This window comes from Oncorhynchus nerka, linkage group LG7 (genome assembly GCF_034236695.1).
Source record: "Oncorhynchus nerka isolate Pitt River linkage group LG7, Oner_Uvic_2.0, whole genome shotgun sequence".
NCBI classification, from domain to species: Eukaryota; Metazoa; Chordata; class Actinopteri; order Salmoniformes; family Salmonidae; genus Oncorhynchus; species Oncorhynchus nerka.
The window spans coordinates 13,132,366-13,155,047 of record NC_088402.1 but is presented as its reverse complement, the minus strand read 5'-3'; the positions used below and the strand labels follow the sequence as shown (position 1 = coordinate 13,155,047).

The 22,682-nt window shown below is 45.2% G+C and overlaps 2 protein-coding genes across 3 annotated transcripts; both read right to left on the bottom strand.

The window, feature by feature from the left end:
- Window positions 1-10,801: 10,801 nt before the first annotated feature.
- Window positions 10,802-18,403, bottom strand: LOC115131261 (RNA polymerase I subunit F). Its single transcript, XM_029662836.2, has 4 exons — window positions 18,073-18,403; window positions 12,666-12,807; window positions 12,304-12,512; window positions 10,802-11,864 (listed from the first exon to the last, which is right to left on the bottom strand). Exons 1-4 carry the CDS (start codon window positions 18,369-18,371, stop codon window positions 11,414-11,416), a joined length of 1,101 nt encoding a protein of 366 aa, XP_029518696.2. The 5' UTR covers window positions 18,372-18,403; the 3' UTR covers window positions 10,802-11,413.
- Window positions 18,404-19,944: 1,541 nt separating this feature from the next.
- LOC115132672 (twist-related protein-like) lies at window positions 19,945-22,298 on the bottom strand. 2 transcript variants are annotated; one of them, XM_029665393.2, is made up of 3 exons: window positions 21,604-22,286; window positions 21,232-21,435; window positions 19,945-21,035 (listed from the first exon to the last, which is right to left on the bottom strand). In XM_029665393.2, the coding sequence occupies exons 1-2, from the start codon at window positions 22,037-22,039 to the stop codon at window positions 21,266-21,268; spliced, it is 606 nt and encodes a 201-aa protein (XP_029521253.1). In that variant the 5' UTR covers window positions 22,040-22,286; the 3' UTR covers window positions 19,945-21,035; window positions 21,232-21,265. The 2 variants fall into 2 exon arrangements, with proteins under 2 accessions (XP_029521253.1, XP_029521254.1); XM_029665394.2 differs by lacking the exon at window positions 19,945-21,035 and having other exon boundaries at window positions 21,250-21,412; window positions 21,604-22,298.
- Window positions 22,299-22,682: the final 384 nt, after the last annotated feature.

Below are 22,682 nucleotides of genomic sequence, written 5' to 3'. Positions count from 1 at the left end.
TTCACAAATGGTGTCCAGGGCACAGCTGGGAGCTGAGGGTGGCCGGTAGCAGGCGGCAACAGTGAGAGACTTATTTCTGGAGAGGGTAATTTTCAAAATTAGTAGTTCGAACTGTTTGGGTATGGACCTGGAAAGTATGACATTACTTTGCAGGCTATCTCTGCAGTAGACTGCAACTCCGCCCCCTTTGGTAGTTCTATCTTGACGGAAGATGTTATAGTTGGGTATGGAAATCTCTGAATTTTTGGTGGCCTTCCTGAGCCAGGATTCAGACACGGCAAGGACATCAGGGTTAGCAGAGTGTGCTAAAGCAGTGAGTAAAACAAACTTAGGGAGGAGGCTTCTGATGTTGACATGCATAAAACCAAGGCTTTTTCGATCACAGAAGTCAACAAATGAGGGTACCTGGGGACATGCAGGGCCTGGGTTTACCTCCACATCACCCGCAGAACAGAGAAGGAGTAGTATGAGGGTGCTTACTATATACAGGAGAAACACAGCAACCAGAGTACTTAGTTAACCTTACTGATCTGTCACTAGTCCTTACTATAGACAGGAGAAACACAGCAACCAGAGTACTTAGTTAACCTTACTGATCTGTTACTAGTCCTTACTATAGACAGGAGAAACACAGCAACCAGAGTACTTAGTTAACCTTACTGATCTGTTACTAGTCCTTACTATAGACAGGAGAAACACAGCAACCAGAGTCTGTTACAGTAACTAACCAAGGTAAAACTGTGTGTGTTTGTTGACAGGGACAGCGCCAACAGATTCAGCAAGGGGCTCTTTCGCTGACTAAGGAGAGCTGCGTTACTATTTATCACCGTGACAACAACATACACACCCAGAAGAACACCACCACCTGCTCTAGTGTGTGTGTGTGTGGTTCTGAACACAGGCGCCCAGAGCTGAATCAGACAAAACACTTGAGCGTGCGGTCTCTGACCCGCTCTATGAGACAGTTTAGTTTGGTCTCTGTCCCTTTCCCTCTTCTGTCCCTCTTGTTGTGGATATCAAGTGATCTGGAGCAGTGCTTGTAATAGTTTTCTATTGGTTTATCATACTAAACATGGAACTACATTTTAAAAAGGGAATGGGACCAACATCAAATTAGGAACAGACAGCCAGATTAGGAATGCTAGACAGCCAGATTAGGAATGCTAGACAGCCAGATTAGGAATGCTAGACAGCCAGATTAGGAACAGACAGCCAGATTAGGAATGCTAGACAGCCAGATTAGGAATGCTAGACAGCCAGATTAGGAATGCTAGGCAGCCAGATCAGGAATGCTAGACAGCCAGATCAGGAATGCTAGACAGCCAGATTAGGAATGCTAGACAGCCAGATCAGGAATGCTAGACAGCCAGATTATGAATGCTAGACAGCCAGATTATGAATGCTAGACAGCCAGATTAGGAATGCTAGACAGCCATATGAGGAATGCTAGACAGCCATATTAGGAATGCTAGACAGCCAGATCAGGAATGCTAGACAGCCATATTAGGAATGCTAGACAGCCAGATCAGGAATGCTAGACAGCCAGATCAGGAATGCTAGACAGCCAGATTAGGAACAGACAGACAGATTAGGAATGCTAGACAGCCAGATCAGGAATGCTAGACAGCCAGATCAGGAATGCTAGACAGCCAGATTAGGAACAGACAGACAGATTAGGAATGCTAGACAGCCATTTTCAAATCTTGTACCAAACATTAGGAACACATTCCTAATATTTAGCTGAACCCCCCCCCCCCCCCCCCCTTTTCCCTCAGAACAGCCTCAATACGTTAGGGATGGACTCTACAAGGTGTCGAAAGCGTTCCACAGGGATGCTGGCCCATGTTGACTCCAACGCTTCCCACAGTTGTGTCAAATTGGCTGGATGCCCTTCGGGTGATGGAACGCTCGATACACATAGGAAACACAGCAGTGTTGCAGGTCTTGACACAAACCGGTGCGCCTGGCACCTACTACCATATCCTGTTCAAAGGCACCTACTACCACATCCTGTTCAAAGGCACCTACTACCACATCCTGTTCAAAGGCACCTACTACCATATCCTGTTCAAAGGCACCTACTACCATATCCTGTTCAAAGGCACCTACTACCATATCCTGTTCAAAGGCCCCTACTACCATATCCTGTTCAAAGGCACCTACAACCATATCCTGTTCAAAGGCACCTACTACCATATCCTGTTCAAAGGCACCTACTACCATATCCTGTTCAAAGGCACCTACTACCATATCCTGTTCAAAGGCACCTACTACCATATCCTGTTCAAAGGCACCTACATCTTTTGTCTTGCTCATTCACCTTCTGAATGACACACATACACAATCCATGTCTCAAGTGTCTCAAGGCTTAAAAATCCTTCTTTAACCTGTCTCCTCCCCTTCATCTACACTGATTGAAGTGGATTTAACAAGTGACATCAATAAGGGATCATATCTTTCACCTGGTCAGTCTGTCATGGAAAGAGCAGATGTTAATGTGTTGTTCAGAGCCTTCTGAAAGTATTCAGACCCCTTCATTCTTTTCCACATTTTGTTACATTACAGCCTTATTCTAAAATTGATCCAAATGTTTTATTTTATTTTTTGTCCTCAATCCACACACAATACTCCATCATTTTAAATAAGTATTCAGACCCTTTTGATATGAGACTCAAAATTGAGCTCAGGTGCATCCCGTTTGCATTGATCGTCCGTGAGATGTTTCTACAACTTGATTGGTAAATTCAATTGATTGGACATCAGAAAGGCACACACACCTGTCTGTATAAAGTCCCACGCTGGTCACACTAACAGAGCTCCAGAGTTCCGCTGTGGAGATGGGAGAACCAACCAGAAGGACAACCATCTCTGCAGCACTCCACCAATCAGGCCTTTACGGTAGAGTGACCAGACGGAAAAGGCACATGACAGCCCGCTTGGAGTTAGCCAAAATACACCTAAAGGACTCAGACCATGAGAAACAAGATTCTCTGCTCTGATGAAACCAAGATGGAACTCTTTGGACTGAATGCCAAGCGTCAAGTCTGGAGGAAACCTGGCACCATCCTTACGGTGAAGCATGGTGGTGACAGCATCCTTACGGTGAAGCATGGTGGTGACTACTCAGGATCAAGCAAAACATGAATGGAGAAAAGTAGAGCGAGATCCTTGATGAAAACCTGCTCCTGAGTGCTCAGGACCTCAGACTGGGGCGAAGGTTCCCCTTCCAACAGGAAAATGACCCTAAGCACACAGCCAAGACAATGCAGGAGGGGCTTCAGGAAAAGTCTCTGATTGTCCTTGAGTGGCCCAGCCAGAGCCAGGACTTGAACCTGATTAAACGTCTCTGAAGACCTGAAAATAGCTGTGCAGCAACACTTGTCTATATTCCATTCACAACTGCAGTGACAACACCTGTTCAATGAATGGGGGGACACCCTGAACTTTAGGGGGTAGGAGTAGGTATAACTTTAGGGGGAGGAGTAGGTATAACTTTAGGGGAGGAGTAGGTATACCTGTTCAATGAATGGGGGACACCCTGAACTTTAGGGGTAGGAGTAGGTATAACTTTAGGGGGAGGAGTAGGTATAACTTTAGGGGTAGGAGTAGGTATAGACTTTAGGGGGAAGAGTAGGTATACCTGTTCAATGAATGGGGGACACCCTGAACTTTAGGGGTAGGAGTAGGTATAACTTTAGGGGGAGGAGTAGGTATAACTTTAGGGGTAGGAGTAGGTATAGACTTTAGGGGAGGAGTAGGTATAACTTTAGGGGGAGGAGTAGGTATAACTTTAGGGGGAGGAGTAGGTATAGACTTTAGGGGAGGAGTAGGTATAACTTTAGGGGGTAGGAGTAGGTATAACTTTAGGGGGTAGGAGTAGGTATAGACTTTAGGGGGGAGTAGGTATAACTTTAGGGGGAGGAGTAGGTATAGACTTTAGGGGGAGGAGTAGGTATAACTTTAGGGGGTAGGAGTAGGTATAACTTTAGGGGGAGGAGTAGGTATAGCTTTAGGGGGAGGAGTAGGCATAACTTTAGGGGGAGGAGTAGGTATAACTTTAGGGGAGGAGTAGGTATAACTTTAGGGGAAGGAGTAGGTATAACTTTAGGGGGAGGAGTAGGTATAACTTTAGGGGGAGGAGTAGGTATAACTTTAGGGGGAGGAGTAGGTATAACTTTAGGGGGAGGAGTAGGTATAACTTTAGGGGGAGGAGTAGGTATAACTTTAGGGGGAGGAGTAGGTATAACTTTAGGGGGAGGAGTAGGTATAACTTTAGGGGAGGAGTAGGTATAACTTTAGGGGGAGGAGTAGGTATAACTTTAGGGGGAGGAGTAGGTATAACTTTAGGGGAGGAGTAGGTATAACTTTAGGGGGAGGAGTAGGTATAACTTTAGGGGGAGGAGTAGGTATAACTTTAGGGGGAGGAGTAGGTATAACTTTAGGGGGAGGAGTATAACTTTAGGGGAGGAGTATATAGACTTTAGGGGGAGGAGTAGGTATAACTTTAGGGGGGAGTAGGTATAGACTTTAAGGGGTAGGAGTAGGTATAACTTTAGGGGGAGGAGTAGGTATAACTTTAGGGGGAGGAGTAGGTATAACTTTAGGGGTAGGAGTAGGTATAACTTTAGGGGGAGGAGTAGGTATAACTTTAGGGGTAGGAGTAGGTATAGACTTTAGGGGGAGGAGTAGGTATAACTTTAGGGGGAGGAGTAGGTATAACTTTAGGGGGAGGAGTAGGTATAACTTTAGGGGGAGGAGTAGGTATAGACTTTAGGGGGAGGAGTAGGTATAACTTTAGGGGTAGGAGTAGGTATAACTTTAGGGGGAGGAGTAGGTATAACTTTAGGGGAGGAGTAGGTATAACTTTAGGGGGAGGAGTAGGTATAACTTTAGGGGGAGGAGTATAACTTTAGGGGGAGGTATAACTTTAGGGGGAGGAGTAGGTATAACTTTAGGGGGAGGAGTAGGTATAACTTTAGGGGGAGGAGTAGGTATAACTTTAGGGGGAGGAGTAGGTATAGACTTTAGGGGGAGGAGTAGGTATAACTTTAGGGGGAGGAGTAGGTATAAACTTTAGGGGGTAGGAGTAGGTATAACTTTAGGGGGAGGAGTAGGTATAACTTTAGGGGGAGGAGTAGGTATAACTTTAGGGGTAGGAGTAGGTATAACTTTAGGGGGAGGAGTAGGTATAACTTTAGGGGTAGGAGTAGGTATAGACTTTAGGGGGAGGAGTAGGTATAACTTTAGGGGGAGGAGTAGGTATAACTTTAGGGGGAGGAGTAGGTATAACTTTAGGGGGAGGAGTAGGTATAGACTTTAGGGGGAGGAGTAGGTATAACTTTAGGGGGGAGGAGTAGGTATAACTTTAGGGGGAGGAGTAGGTATAACTTTAGGGGGAGGAGTAGGTATAACTTTAGGGGGTAGGAGTAGGTATAACTTTAGGGGGAGGAGTAGGTATAACTTTAGGGGGAGGAGTAGGTATAACTTTAGGGGGAGGAGTAGGTATAGACTTTAGGGGAGGAGTAGGTATAACTTTAGGGGGTAGGAGTAGGTATAACTTGAGGGGGAGGAGTAGGTATAGACTTTAGGGGGAGGAGTAGGTATAACTTTAGGGGGGAGGAGTAGGTATAACTTTAGGGGTAGGAGTAGGTATAACTTTAGGGGGAGGAGTAGGTATAACTTTAGGGAGTAGGAGTAGGTATAACTTTAGGGGGAGGAGTAGGTATAGACTTTAGGGGGAGGAGTAGGTATAACTTTAGGGGTAGGAGTAGGTATAACTTGAGGCGGGAGGAGTAGGTATAGACTTTAGGGGGGAGGAGTAGGTATAACTTTAGGGGGAGGAGTAGGTATAACTTTAGGGGGTAGGAGTAGGTATAACTTTAGGGGGAGGAGTAGGTATAACTTTAGGGGGAGGAGTAGGTATAACTTTAGGGGGAGGAGTAGGTATAGACTTTAGGGGGAGGAGTAGGTATAACTTTAGGGGGAGGAGTAGGTATAGCTTTAGGGGGAGGAGTAGGTATAACTTTAGGGGGAGGAGTAGGTATAGACTTTAGGGGGAGGAGTAGGTATAACTTTAGGGGTAGGAGTAGGTATAACTTTAGGGGGAGGAGTAGGTATAACTTTAGGGGGAGGAGTAGGTATAGACTTTAGGGGGTGGAGTAGGTATAACTTTAGGGGGAGGAGTAGGTATAACTTTAGGGGAGGAGTAGGTATAACTTTAGGGGGAGGAGTAGGTATAACTTTAGGGGGAGGAGTAGGTATAGACTTTAGGGGTAGGAGTAGGTATAACTTTAGGGGGAGGAGTAGGTATAACTTTAGGGGTAGGAGTAGGTATAACTTTAGGGGTAGGAGTAGGTATAACTTTAGGGGTAGGAGTAGGTATAACTTTAGGGGAGGAGTAGGTATAACTTTAGGGGGAGGAGTAGGTATAACTTTAGGGGGAGGAGTAGGTATAACTTTAGGGGAGGAGTAGGTATAACTTTAGGGGGAGGAGTAGGTATAACTTTAGGGGAGGAGTAGGTATAACTTTAGGGGGAGGAGTAGGTATAGACTTTAGGGGGAGGAGTAGGTATAACTTTAGGGGGTAGGAGTAGGTATAACTTTAGGGGGAGGAGTAGGTATAACTTTAGGGGGAGGAGTAGGTATAACTTTAGGGGGGAGGAGTAGGTATAACTTTAGGGGGAGGAGTAGGTATAACTTTAGGGGGAGGAGTAGGTATAACTTTAGGGGGAGGAGTAGGTATAACTTTAGGGGGAGGAGTAGGTATAACTTTAGGGGAGGAGTAGGTATAGACTTTAGGGGGAGGAGTAGGTATAACTTTAGGGGGAGGAGTAGGTATAAACTTTAGGGGTAGGAGTAGGTATATAACTTTAGGGGAGGAGTAGGTATAACTTTAGGGGGTAGGAGTAGGTATAACTTTAGGGGGTAGGAGTAGGTATAACTTTAGGGGGAGTAGGAGTAGGTATAGACTTTAGGGGGTAGGAGTAGGTATAACTTTAGGGGGAGGAGTAGGTATAACTTTAGGGGGAGGAGTAGGTATAACTTTAGGGGGGAGGAGTAGGTATAGACTTTAGGGGGAGGAGTAGGTATAACTTTAGGGGGGAGGAGTAGGTATAACTTTAGGGGGAGGAGTAGGTATAACTTTAGGGGGAGGAGTAGGTATAACTTTAGGGGTAGGAGTAGGTATAACTTTAGGGGGAGGAGTAGGTATAACTTTAGGGGAGGAGTAGGTATAACTTTAGGGGGAGGAGTAGGTATAGACTTTAGGGGAGGAGTAGGTATAACTTTAGGGGTAGGAGTAGGTATAACTTGAGGGGGAGGAGTAGGTATAGACTTTAGGGGGAGGAGTAGGTATAACTTTAGGGGGAGGAGTAGGTATAACTTTAGGGGGGAGGAGTAGGTATAACTTTAGGGGGAGGAGTAGGTATAACTTTAGGGAGTAGGAGTAGGTATAACTTTAGGGGGGGGAGGAGTAGGTATAGACTTTAGGGGGAGGAGTAGGTATAACTTTAGGGGGTAGGAGTAGGTATAACTTGAGGCGGGAGGAGTAGGTATAGACTTTAGGGGGAGGAGTAGGTATAACTTTAGGGGGAGGAGTAGGTATAACTTTAGGGGTAGGAGTAGGTATAACTTTAGGGGGAGGAGTAGGTATAACTTTAGGGGGAGGAGTAGGTATAACTTTAGGGGGAGGAGTAGGTATAGACTTTAGGGGGAGGAGTAGGTATAACTTTAGGGGAGGAGTAGGTATAGCTTTAGGGGGAGGAGTAGGTATAACTTTAGGGGGAGGAGTAGGTATAGACTTTAGGGGGAGGAGTAGGTATAACTTTAGGGGTAGGAGTAGGTATAACTTTAGGGGGAGGAGTAGGTATAACTTTAGGGGGAGGAGTAGGTATAGACTTTAGGGGGTGGAGTAGGTATAACTTTAGGGGGAGGGTAGGTATAACTTTAGGGGGAGGAGTAGGTATAACTTTAGGGGGAGGAGTAGGTATAACTTTAGGGGGAGGAGTAGGTATAGACTTTAGGGGGAGGAGTAGGTATAACTTTAGGGGAGGAGTAGGTATAACTTTAGGGGAGGAGTAGGTATAACTTTAGGGGAGGAGTAGGTATAACTTTAGGGGGTAGGAGTAGGTATAACTTTAGGGGGAGGAGTAGGTATAACTTTAGGGGGAGGAGTAGGTATAACTTTAGGGGGAGGAGTAGGTATAACTTTAGGGGGAGGAGTAGGTATAACTTTAGGGGAGGAGTAGGTATAACTTTAGGGGGAGGAGTAGGTATAGGGGGAGGAGTATAACTTTAGGGGAGGAGTAGGTATAACTTTAGGGGGAGGAGTAGGTATAACTTTAGGGGGAGGAGTAGGTATAGACTTTAGGGGGAGGAGTAGGTATAACTTTAGGGGGAGGAGTAGGTATAACTTTAGGGGGAGGAGTAGGTATAACTTTAGGGGGAGGAGTAGGTATAACTTTAGGGGGAGGAGTAGGTATAACTTTAGGGGGAGGAGTAGGTATAACTTTAGGGGGAGGAGTAGGTATAACTTTAGGGGGAGGAGTAGGTATAGACTTTAGGGGAGGAGTAGGTATAACTTTAGGGGGAGGAGTAGGTATAACTTTAGGGGGAGGAGTAGGTATAACTTTAGGGGGAGGAGTAGGTATAACTTTAGGGGGGAGGAGTAGGTATAACTTTAGGGGGAGGAGTAGGTATAACTTTAGGGGGAGGAGTAGGTATAACTTTAGGGGAGGAGTAGGTATAACTTTAGGGGGAGGAGTAGGTATAACTTTAGGGGGAGGAGTAGGTATAACTTTAGGGGTAGGAGTAGGTATAACTTTAGGGGGAGGAGTAGGTATAACTTTAGGGGGAGGAGTAGGTATAACTTTAGGGGGAGGAGTAGGTATAACTTTAGGGGGAGGAGTAGGTATAACTTTAGGGGGAGGAGTAGGTATAACTTTAGGGGGAGGAGTAGGTATAACTTTAGGGGGAGGAGTAGGTATAACTTTAGGGGGAGGAGTAGGTATAACTTTAGGGGGAGGAGGTATAACTTTAGGGGAGGAGTATATACTTTAGGGGGAGGAGTAGGTATAACTTTAGGGGGAGGAGTAGGTATAACTTTAGGGGGAGGAGTAGGTATAACTTTAGGGGAGGAGTAGGTATAGACTTTAGGGGGAGGAGTAGGTATAACTTTAGGGGGAGGAGTAGGTATAACTTTAGGGGGAGGAGTAGGTATAGACTTTAGGGGGAGGAGTAGGTATAACTTTAGGGGGAGGAGTAGGTATAACTTTAGGGGTAGGAGTAGGTATAACTTTAGGGGGTAGGAGTAGGTATAACTTTAGGGGGTAGGAGTAGGTATAACTTTAGGGGGAGGAGTAGGTATAACTTTAGGGGGAGGAGTAGGTATAACTTTAGGGGGAGGAGTAGGTATAACTTTAGGGGGGAGGAGTAGGTATAACTTTAGGGGGGAGGAGTAGGTATAACTTTAGGGGGGAGGAGTAGGTATAACTTTAGGGGGTAGGTGCCACTGCAGTTCCTGGTTCGATTCCAGGCTGTATCACAACCGTCCGTGATTGGGAGTCCCATAGGGTGGTGTACAATTGGCCCGTCATCATTAGGATTTGGCCGAAATTGTAAATAAGAATTGGTTCTTAACGGACTTGCCTGGTTAATTAAAATGTTAGTTCACCCAGTGCTACAGGTGGGCAGAGATTTCACTTTAGGACCAATGGAATGGTCTAAAGTGTGCAAACTCCACCCACCAAGTGCACAAGACTACATTTTGATCATTCAGCAGATGCTCTTATCCAGAAAAACTTAATCAGCGCATTCAACGTAGGTAGTTAAGTCAACCACCAACCTGGACTCAGGGGTAGACGTAACATAGTAAATGTAAATCCGGGACATTCCAATTAGTATGATGTTGTTTCATATGGTATGTATTCATTTGTGGATGTCCATCATCCATGTCGTACAATATGTTACGCATTGCAATTCATACTTACACTTTTGCTAAACATATTATAGGTTAGGAAAGATTTGTTGTGGCTAACGCTGAGATTAGCTAGGCGGCTAACATTAGCTAAGTGGCTAACAGGACACGGCTAACATTAGCTAGGGGTTAAGGTTAAAGTAGTTGCAAATTAGCTAAAATGCTAGTTGTCTGATGAGATTCGAAAGCACAACCTTTGGCTTGCTAGACGTAAACGTTATACGCCTACCCATCCACCATGACCAACCACCCTACTTTCGTTTTCACCTTAAGTAACCATACCAAATGTAACAAGGTCATTTGAGAGTACCAAAAATGGATGTTTACTTTGCTACGTCTAGTCTATGAAACCAGGCTGCAACCACATTAGTCATCGCAAGTGAAACTTTCCTCAAAGCAGCGATCTGCAAATCATAGTAAGAAAATTCAAGTGGGAGTGTTCGTGTAACTGCATGTACAACAGTTAGGTGTTCGTTTTGATTCACCCAATGATATGGAATAATCCTACACATTGTAGGTCCTAGTCAAAAACCTCAGATTAAGTGAGGGGGTTGTGGCTCAACATATTTACCGTCTCCACACTCCTCTTCCCTGGTATGAAGCCGTCTGATCTGATTGCATAATGATAACTTCCTAGTACAAAACGTGACAAACTGTACAATTATGTAACACCCACTCGGGTGACTTGGGGAGATGGACATACCTCAAATGAGTCCCTTTGGCAGTTGTTCTTGGCAAGCCCTTCTCATGGACCTGCGTCATCACCCACATCTACAACTGTAACTATCTCCTACCACACCAACTTATAAAAAGGCACAACACAGTCACTCCCAAATATATAATTATTTAATTAATAAAAACACTTTTCTCTGCTTTGCTGAAGTCTTCAATGTGTCACCTATCCAAATGTAGAAAGACTAGACCCTGGCAACATCTCTTCCCTCTGGGGCCTTGAGAACAACAAAACACCATCTCTGTTCCAAATGAAACCCCAATTCCCTACATAGTGCACTACTTTTGGCAAACAACCTATATGATAGCCCTATGTGACCCTAGCCCAAACTAGTGCACAATGTAGGGAATAGGGTGCCATTTCAGATTTGAAGACCGTGGTAAAGCCGTGATGAATAGCCCTACAGCATGTTGATGCGTTCTAACGGTAGCTAGAAGGGTAAAACCAGGCTAACAAACACTGGAGTTCTTTACCAAGAGCCATGGAGGCTTCTAGAAATGATTTGGCTCCCTCTGCAGGTTTGTAAATGGAACTACACAAAGAGCTGCATCAAGAGAGATACAGACCACTCCAACAGTATGGGAGGCCACATAGGGCTGAAAATGGAACCAAACTATGTCACCAGGTGTACTTAAGACATTCCATTATAGCAACATCATCATCTTTTAATGTTCATTCAGTTTCACTCAATTTTAGTCGCAGTGACATCATTTATTTTTCTTCTTCTTAGTTTTGGGCGTTTCAGGATCTCCATGGAGACAGGACGTGATATCGTCACCCTGTTTCCTCTTCCTGTTTGGCTTGTCACTAAGGTAACCACTGGAGTCGCTCCCCTGCACCTCCACGGGACCCTCCCCCCCCACTTCTTTCTCCTCATCCTCTTCGTTCTGTCGTTTCTCCTTCCTCTTCTTCTTCCTCGTCTCAGTGTGGCCGTTAGTGCTACTGTCCTCCGCTGTTCTGCTGACAACGGCTCCGGGGGCTGGTACTGAAGCCACCTCCTCTCTGTGTTTCTCCTTTTTCTTCTTCTTCTTGGGTTTGACGGTGGCGTCGGACCAGTCCTGGTTGGGTTCTAGAGCAGGTTCTGCGTCTGGTTCCTCTAGCTGTTCCGCGGGGTCAGTAGGATCAAAACTCTCTCCAGCTGCCATCAGCTCCTGAACCCTGAGAGAGAGAACACAACTGTTTAGCTTCAGATAACACAGCTCTAACATCCCCATACAGCTTGCCCCCTGCCGCGCGAGGCCCGTACAGCTTGCCCCCTGCCGCGCGAGGCCCGTACAGCTTGCCCCCTGCCGCGCGAGGCCCGTACAGCTTGCCCCCTGCCGCGCGAGGCCCGTACAGCTTGCCCCCTGCACATGAGGCCCGTACAGCTTGCCCCCTGCCGCGCGAGGCCCGTACAGCTTGCCCCCTGCCGCGCGAGGCCCGTACAGCTTGCCCCCTGCCGCACGAGGCCCGTACAGCTTGCCCCCTGCCGCGCGAGGCCCAGAATCACTGACCTTGATTAGTCGATCCAGCAACTGGGATGCAAAGTGATTTGTAGATCAGCGATTCTGTACAGTCCGACTGCAATGCAATCCATCTCAGACACACTGTAACCTACCGTGTCCTGCCAAGTCTTCCTTTGATCAGCAGTACTCCGACTATGTCTGCATCTAGCTGACAGACCTCAAACTCCAGCTCCGCCCCTATCCTGGGTCCTGCCTCCCTCCAGGTCTCCATGGTGACGTGGGCTGGCTTCGGAACGCTGGCGTTGAAACAGCCATGGACCAGACAGCCCACGTGACTCACACCAAGCTTATTAACTATACCCTGGAGGGGGGGAATAGAGTTAGCTGCACCTTGACTCTTTCCATATCGAATAGATTACCATCGTAACTAGCTACAACACATCAACACTGTGCCCTTCTCCGTAAGAAACACATCTGTTCTGTATCAGTTAGTCACAAACAGCTTGCCTCTCACCAGTAGTTTCTGTCCTCTCTGGGGTTGGAAGACGACAAAGTTGGCTTGTATGTCGAGGTGAATGTATCCGTTATCGTCGTAGATGTCTCCATGCTGCCCCAGCAAACTGACCTCATCATAGGCCAGAGGCACACCTTTCAGACTGCACAGGGAACACAGGTAGACAGGGTCATATTCATTAGCGCAACACCGTAGCAAAACATTTTTGCAACAGGACACTTTTAAAAACCACCATTTCAAGGTACGTCCCTCCCGTTCCCTCCCGCCAGTTTGCTTCTGTTTGGGTTTCTTAAGAGAATACGACCCGGGTGTGTTATCGTCAGCAGAGAACACGCCAAATACACAGATGATTATGTGCAGGCCTGTGCAGGTTAGAAGATCAATGTAACATATTTCATGTGGTTCCTGGGATGTTCAATACCAGTTCTCAGAGCATGGTAAAGATCTGATATATTCTGCACGCTATAGAGGGCTGGCAGTTGACGTAACGACACCTTCTGGCGGCCATGTTGGAAGACCACCACATGAATTATTCTGACAACAGCCGAGGGGCTGCCCCAAACTGCATGATAACAGTGCCTGAAACTAGTTGATTCAGTATTTGGTTGCTCTAACAAGGCAGGAAAGATTTTTTTTTATATATATATATATTTTATTTTACAGATTCCCACAATCATAAAACACCAAGACTCCAGAACTGTCAGAAAAGCGAAGAAAACTTTTTACCCGTTAAGACCTGAACCCAGACAGCTGTCAGTAACGGGTCTGCTACGATCATTTAATCACGGGTAAGTCACGTCGGATCGATTTCGAGTTTACCCATTAAGACCTGAACCCAGACAGCTGTCAGTAACGGGTCTGCTACGATCATTTAATCACGGGTAAGTCACGTCGGATCGATTTCGAGTTTACCCATTAAGACCTGAACCCAGACAGCTGTCAGTAACGGGTCTGCTACGATCATTTAATCACGGGTAAGTCACGTCGGATCGATTTCGAGTTTAGTATTAGCTGTTGTGCAAACCAGCTGTTAACATCATTTCCATTATAATTACAGACAACTTAGAGTCCCTTCCTTTCTTTATTGCAGGATTGTGATCTGTGCTTAATCACCATCAACACTAGTTCAACATCCAAAATAGTTAACAATTAAAAAGTTTAAACACTTCAAATTATCAACACTTACATATAATCTCAAAGTGTACTATTAAGGTAAATCATATGTAAAAGTTTGACATTTTAGTAAAACTAGGCTATTATTATTATTATTACCATTATCACTTTCAGGTGAACAAAAAAAGTAAATAACAGGACTGGAGTAGCCTAGTGGTTAGAGCGTTGGGCCAGTAACTGAAAGGTTGCTGGTTTGAATCCCAGAGCCGACAAGACTCTGTTGATGTGCCCTTGAGTAAGGTACTTAACCCTAATCGCTCCTGTAAGTCGCTCTGGATAAGAGCGTCTGCTAAAAGATCAAACGTAGGTGGCCAACCTCGCTCCACTGGTCCCCGATCTACTGGGTGAGCAGACTTCTGTTAACTTATTAGGTTTGATACTTTGAATCAGGTGTGTTAGTGCAGGGCTGGAACAGAAGCCTGCACACCCAGCAGGGTTGGGTCTGTCCCAGTCGCAATAAGTTCATACATTGTGTAAATTTTAAAACTGTATTTTTGTTCACAAAATGTGCAATCACAGGTACACATATAATCCAGGGTTTGACAGCTCCGCCCTATGGGACTCCCGATCACGGCTGGTTGTGATACAGCCTGAGATCAAACCAGGGTCTGTAGTAGAGGTCGACCGATTAATCGGAATGGCCGATTAATTGGCGCCGATTTAAAGTTTTCATAACAATCGGAAATTGGTATTTTTGGGCACCGATTTTTTTTATACCTTTATTTAACTAGGCAAGTCAGTTAAGAACACATTCTTATTTTCAATGACGGCCTAGGAACAGTGGGTTAACTGCCTTGTTCAGGGGCAGAACGACAGATTTTCACCTTGTCAGCTCGGGGGATCCAATCTTGCAACCTTACAGTTAACTAGTCCAACGCAATAACGACCTGCCTCTCTCTCGTTGCACTCCACAAGGAGACTGTCTGTTTGGCGAAGGCAGTAAGCCAAGGTAAGTTGCTAGCTAGCATTAAACTTATAAAAAACAATCAATCATAATCACTAGTGAACTACACATGGTTGATGATATTACTAGATATTATCTAGCGTGTCCTGCGTTGCATATAATCTGACTGAGCATAAAAGCATACAAGTATCTAAGTATCTGACTGAGCGGTGGTAGGCAGAAGCAGGCGCGTAAACATTCATTCAAACAGCACTTTAGTGCATTTTGCCAGCAGCTCTTCGTTGTGCATCAAGCATTGCGCTGTTTATGACTTCAAGCCCATCAACTCCCGATATGAGGCTGGTGTAACCGAAGTGAAATTGCTAGCTAGTTAGCGCGCGCTAATAGCGTTTCAAATGTCACTCGCTCTGAGCCTTCTAGTAGTTGTTCCCCTTGCTCTGCATGGGTAACGCTGCTTCGATGGTGGCTGTTGTCGTTGTGTTGCTGGTTCGAGCCCAGAGAGGAGCGAGGAGAGGGACGGAAGCTATACTGTTACACTGGCAATACTAAAGTGCCTATAAGAACATCCAATAGTCAAAATTTTATGAAATACAAATGGTAGAGAGGGAAATAGTCCTATAATTCCTATAATAACTACAACCTAAAACTTCTTACCTGGGAATATTGAAGACTCATGTTAAAAGGAACCACCAGCTTTCATATGTTCTGAGCAAGGATCTTAAACGTTAGCTTTCTTACATGGCACATATTGCACTTTTACTTTCTTCTCCAACACTTTGTTTTTGCATTATTTAAACCAAATTGAACATGTTTCATTATTTACTTGAGGCTAAATTGATTTTAATGATGTATTATATTAAGTCAAAATAAGTGTTCATTCAGTAGCGTTGTAATTGTCATTATTACAAATAAAAATGTTAAATACATTTTGACTGATTAGTCAGTATCGGCTTTTTTGGTCCTCCAATAAATCGGTATCGGCGTTGAAAAATCATCGACCTCTAGTCTGTAGTGACACCTCTTGCGCTGCCTTAGGCCGACGGAGTCCAAAAGGAACCCACCCAATGTTAGTAGTGTTTTACATCAAATCAAATGTTTTGTCACATACACATGGTTAGCAGATGTTAATGCGAGTGTAGTGAAATGCTTGTGCTTCTAGTGCTAATGCAGTAATATCTAACCTAACAATTTCACAACAACTACCTTATACACACACAAGTGTAAAGGAATGAATAAGAATACGTACATTGAAATATATGAATGAGCGATGGCCGAACGGCATAGGCAAGATGCAGTAGATGGTATAGAGTACAGTATATACAAATGAGATGAGTAATGTAGGGGATGTAAACATTATATAAAGTGGCATTGTTTAAAGTGGCTAGTGATACATTTATTACATCAACTCTTTCATTATTAAAGTGGCTAGAGATGAGTCAGTATGTTGGCAGCAGCCACTCAATGTTAGTGGTGGCTGTTTTAACAGTCTGATGGCCTTGAGATAGATGTTTTTCAGTCTCTCGGTCCCTGCTTTGATGCACCTGTACTGACCTCGCCTTCTGGATGATAGCGGGGTGAACAGGCAGTGGCTCGGGTGGTTGTTGTCCTTGACGATCTTTTTGGCCTTCCTGTGACATCGGGTGGTGTAGGTGTCCTGGAGGGCAGGTAGTTTACCCCCGGTGATGCGTTGTGCAGACCTCACTACCCTCTGGAGAGCCTTACGGTTGTGGGCGGAGCAGTTGCCGTACCAGGCGGTGATACAGCCCGACAGGATGCTCTCAATTGTGCATCTGTAAAAGTTTGTGAGTGTTTTTGGTGACAAGCCGAATTTCTTCAGCCTCCTGAGGTTGAAGAGGCGCTACTGCGCCTTCTTCACCACGCTGTCTGTCTATGTGGGTGGACCATTTCAGTTTGTCCGTGATGTGTACGCCGAGGAACTTACAACTTTCCACCTTCTCCACTACTGTCCCGTCGATGTGGATAGGGGGGTGCTCCCTCTGTTGTTTCCTGAAGTCCACGATCATCTCCTTTATTTTGTTGACATTGAGTGGGAGGTTATTTTCCTGACATCACACTCCGAGGGCCCTCACCTCCTCCCTGTAGGCCGTCTCGTTGTTGTTGGTAATCAAGCCTACCACTGTAGTGTCGTCTGCAAACTTGATGATCGAGTTGGAGGCGTGCATGACCACGCAGTCGTGGGTGAACAGGGAGTACGGGAGAGGGCTGAGATCGCACCCTTGTGGGGCCCCAGTGTTGAGGATCAGCGGGGTGGAGATGTTGTTGCCTACCCTCACCACCTGGGGGCGGCCCGTCAGGAAGTCCAGGACCCAGTTGCACAGGGCGGGGTCGAGACCCAGGGTCTCGAGCTTAATGACGAGTTTGGAGGGTACTATGGTGTTAAATGCTGAGCTGTAGTCGATGAACATCATTCTCACATAGGTATTCCTCTTGTACAGATGGGTTAGGGCAGTGTGATTGCGTCGTCTGTGGACCTATTGGGACGGTAAGCAAATTGGAGTGGGTCTAGGGTGTCAGGTAGGGTGGAGGTGATATGGTCCTTGACTAGTCTCTCAAAGCACTTCATGATGACAGAAGTGAGTGCTACGGGGCGGTAGTCATTTAGCTCAGTTACCTTCACTTTCTTGGGAACAGGAACAATGGTGGCCCTCTTGAAACATGTGGGAACAGCAGCCTGGGATAAGGATTGATTGAATATGTCCGTAAACACACCAGCCAGCTGGTCTGCGCATGCTCTGAGGACGCGTCTGGGGTCTGGGCCTGCAGCCTTGCGAGGGTTAACACGTTTAAACGTTTTACTCATGTTGGCTGTAGTGAAGGAGAGCGCGCAGGTTTTGGTAGAGGGCCATGACCATCAACGTCTTTTGTGACACTGTTCTCGATATCAGGCATGCAACAGCAAATATATTCTAAATAGTAACTATTTCGGAATGATATAGATTTCAACTGCAAAGTAGGAAGCATAGTGGCTAGGTAGCTCTGGTCCATGGCGTTGTTCAGCTACGCTCTCACTAACGAGTTGTTTAGTGACTTGCTTCAACATAACTAACTACTTTCTTAACTCGCCAAAGTGAAGAGCGTTAGAGTAGCCAAAATGTTTCTGTATGCGCAAACTGTCATTTATCCAAAGTGCGAAATAAAGCACTTTTGAGCAATACATATTTACCGCCAGACTACCTCTGGTGCGCATGCGTCGGATCTACACTAGTACGAGCTACATGCGTATTATAACACGTTTAAGCCAACAGCACATCGCAGATAACTAGCAACTTCGTGAGCTAACTAACTAGCATATTCAACCCATAGCTTTACCTTTCTGAGTATCTTAGCAGTTCGGTGTTCAGTTCCTCTTGGATCCCTGTCCGTTTCTTCTTCAGGTACATGGGCGACAGGGCAATATGTCTTCTGTGCGTGTCCATGACCAGACACGAGTACGGCGTTGACACCAACTTGCATGCGCTAGCGAACGACGGGATCAGACTTGGGAACGCGCCTGGGTCTCCACCGCCTGCCGCAGAAGGTCCGTTTGCTGTCGGATTTGTTAAAACTGAGACTTCGGTGGACATTTTTGCGTGTTTTGGGTCGTCTTCTGTCTGCTCCAAGTTCGCCATGATGCTGGAGACAGCAGGAAGGAAGTCGACGAGGGAAGACTTCCGTAGTGAAGAGGGACCGCGAGTTTAGACAGTCGGTGTTTTTGTTATGTCGTCTCCTAGCGGAGAGGAGTAGTCATAAACTAAACCTGCACACTTTCCATTCCACGTTCACTGACCCCCTTCTCTACGTAGGCGTTTGGGTTAGACAGATACAGCGCTTCATTGATTGTGTGCCATGATTGAAATGCATTCAAGAAACTCAAACATAATAGTGTGTCATGATGCCGTTTTTCCACTAGAATCATTATACAGGAAGTTAGAGGAGTATTGGTGAAGTTATAGGAGTAGTGGTGAAGTTAAAGGAGTAGTGGTGACGTTTAAAGGAGTAGTAGTGAAGTTTAAAGGAGTAGTGGTGAAGTTAAAGGAGTAGTGGTAACGTTTAAAGGAGTAGTGGTGAAGTTATAGGAGTAGTGGTGAAGTTAAAGGAGTAGTGGTGACGTTTAAAGGAGTAGTAGTGAAGTTTAAAGGAGTAGTGGTGAAATTTAAAGGAGTAGTGGTGTAGTTATAGGAGTAGTGGTGAAGTTAGAGGAGTAGTGGTGAAGTTTAAAGGAGTGGTGAAGTTAAAGGAGTAGTGGTGAAGTTTAAAGGAGTGGTGAAGTTAAAGGAGTAGTGGTGAAGTTAAAGGAGTAGTGGTGAAGTTTAAAGGAGTAGTGGTGAAGTTTAAAGGAGTAGTGGTGTAGTTAAAGGAGTAGTGGTGAAGTTAAAGGAGTAGTGGTGAAGTTAAAGGAGTAGTGGTGAAGTTTAAAGGAGTGGTGAAGTTAAAGGAGTAGTGGTGAAGTTTAAAGGAGTAGTGGTGTAGTTATAGGAGTAGTGGTGAAGTTAAAGGATTAGTGGTGAAGTTAGAGGGGTAGTGGTGAAGTTATAGGAGTAGTGGTGAAGTTAAAGGAGTAGTGGTGAAGTTATAGGAGTAGTGGTGAAGTTAAAGGAGTAGTGGTGAAGTTTAAAGGAGTAGTGAAGTTAAAGGAGTAGTGGTGAAGTTAGAGGAGTAGTGGTGAAGTTAAAGGAGTAGTGGTGAAGTTAGAGGAGTAGTGGTGAAGTTGGGAGTAGTGGTGAAGTTAGAGGAGTAGTGGTGAAGTTAAAGGAGTAGTGGTGAAGTTAGACGGGTAGTGGTGAAGTTATAGGAGTAGTGGTGAAGTTAAAGGAGTAGTGGTGAAGTTAGAGGAGTAGTGGTGAAATTAGAGGGGAGTGGTGAAGTTATAGGAGTAGTGGTGAAGTTAGAGGGGTAGTGGTGTGTTACCCTGTGCTGTTGGATGTACAGGCGTTCTCTCGATGTAGTGTCAGTTTCATTTGAACCGTTAGATGGCAGCGTCCTGTATGGGATATGGCTCCAGCTTGGCCCTTTTTAAACATCCAGGGTTTAGTAACTCAGTTACATGTAATCTGATTACAACTAAACTAATCAGTTACATTACCAGCAAAAATATTCTAAAGAGATTACAGATAACCTTTGAAAAACTTGATGATTACTTCTTGGATTTAAATTCAGAAAGGATGTTTGCGAGAAGAAAAAACAACAACATTATGACATCACTTTGTTTTCTCAATTACGTTCAATTCAGCATTGGAGAAAAAAGATGCAAGTTTACATTTGTTCCACCTGAGCGAGTCTGACCACAAGTCAGAGACCAGTATGATGACACACCAAATGCATTTTATGGATCATTTTTGTCTTCTAATGCCAGTTAAGGGGAAAGTAATCAGATTTACGTTACTAAATTTGGGTAATCCCAAAATTAAATTACTGATGACAATTTTGGACAAGTAACAGATGATATTTAGAAAGTAACCTCCTCAACCCTGCAAACATCGGTAGTCTACTGTTACTGTATATTTACACGCTCTGGATAAAACCATCAGCTAAATGACAAAAATGTCAATTCAAACATACACTAATTGTTATTTCAGAAGATAATTAAAGATATTTACAACACTACAACATTTTAAATGCATTTAGAAATGGACCCATTCTTCATTGTAACATCAATCAATACATTGATATTTCAGAAGCCAGGAGAAAATAATCTGTATAACTTTGTGTGAGTTTGTTGATACAAAGACTGGAACTTCATCTGTTGCCAATCCCCATGGAGAGAAATAGAGTGTAGAGAGTGCTGAGGGGAGGACGGCTCATGGTAATGGCCGGAACGGAGCAAATGGAATGGCATCAAACACATGGAAACCATGTATTTGATACCATTCCACTAACTCCGCTCCAGCCATTACCATGAGCCCTTATCCCCCAATTAAGGTGCCACCAACCTCCTGTGGTAGAGGTCATGTGGAGCATTCTGACAGTCTCTATGTCTGTGCGTGAAGTCTAGAACAGACCAAAATGAGCTACAGTTGTCCACGGATGGGTTTTTGATCTATTATCTGCCCTGTGTGACCCCTATAAGGCCTATGGATTGTTGGAATCAAGCACACAGAAACAATCCTGCATATCTCCCACCATAGAGATACACAGTACAGAAAGTGTTGTAAAATCTTTGTTTATGTCTCTAACATTCGTCGTTACGAGATGTTCCATCATGCTAGGCCGTTTAGTCCTGCGTTCTCCGGTGTACCACAGTCCAGTTGTAGCATGTTGAACCACCCCAACCAATATGGATTCTCTTGGATAATCTGTAGATAAATAAAATATTGGATTAGTTACCATGTCTGATATTTTGATCAAATTTAAATCATGTTACTAAATATATTGTTCAAAAACAGATATTGACTAGTGTCATTTGATAATCGAACTTGCCTTTATTTGTGTGTTGTACATCAATCACGTTAGGAGGGTAAGAAAGTTGTGAGGAATAAAACCACAACCTACCCTGTTTGGTTGTGCCCCTGCAGTGGAGGGAGCACTAGTGTGGTGTAGCAGACCCCGAGCATGCTTCCTCCTCCATCCTCCACACTGAGAATACATAGCTCAGACGCTCATGGGCCACGTAACCACAGCTGGCTGCTCCTGACACATGCTCCTCGTCCAAATCCAGGCCCATCCCCTCGCCCTGCAGCACGTGATGGAGGAAGTCTAGAATAAGAATAATCTTCATCATTCTCATCACTTTCATCATCTTTTTTTTGATTGACACCTTTTGTAATGACATTTACAGCCCAAAGTGCTTAACGGATTGGCACCTCAAATGTATAATTGGTTAATTGGTTGCTTAATTGAGTATAACAACAGAAAGTAGCCTACCTATGTAGCGCGTGGCCAGTTTGAGCGTCTGGATCTTGCTGAGTTTGTCTGAGGGCAGCGTGGGAATGATCTGTCGTAGCGAGGCGAAGGCCTGGTTGAGTGACTGGGTCCTCTGTCGCTCCCGTACGTTAGCCATGACACGCTGATTCTGCGTGTCCTCCAGAGACCTGGGTAGGCCGCTCACACTGCTGACGTCACTCCAGTCACTCCAGTCACTTCCTCTCCTCTTCCCCCTCTTCTTCCCCGGGCTTTGGATATTCTGGTTCCCTTCATCTTCTTCATCTTCATCCTGCTCCCTCGGTCTCCTTCGGCTTGCCCACTGTTTTCTGGTGCCTCTACGTGGCCTCCGGTGTTGGTCAATCTCTTCCTCACTGTTCCCAGCGCTGTCGACCGGAGACCGAGACCCCACCGGGGAACACATCATGTCCCCAAACATAACCTGATCCCTTAAACCCTGACCGATGACCTAAACCCCTGACCAGGGTCACAGCATCCTGGAAACCTGGTGGATCCTGTCCCTTTAAGACAGGAGTAAAGATCCTTATTTCTCTATCTTTTTCTCACTCTCACTCTCTCCCACACTCGTTTGTTCCTTTCAGAGAGGAGTGTAGACAGTTAACATTGATCCAGTCTCGCGCCAGCCCCGTGTGTCACGGAGAAGGTACTCTGCCGGTTGGATATCTTTATAACCATGCAGCGCGCGGGAGTGTGGATTTTGGGGAGCGCTGTGATTGGGTGAGATGGTGAGGTGACGTCAGGGGGGTGGGTGGGCGGGATAAGGTCGCTCATAGTCTGTTAGACCTTTGCGAGAGCCAAAAACAACAAAGCGCCCAGAAATTATTTCTGAATGTTTTGTGTTTTGCGCATGAGCACAGTCGCTATTAAAAAGTAAAATGTTCTATCTTTTAACGTATTAAAAGCGGACAAGTTGTTGAAAAACCTAATGGAAGGGATGGAGCGTGGGTGTCAGATCTTCCTCTTCGCGTTTTTGCCCTATAGAGCACTCATGCGCAATTAGATGTGTCAAAACGACCACACATATTTATGGATTTCTATACGCAAAACAGTCAGGTTTAATT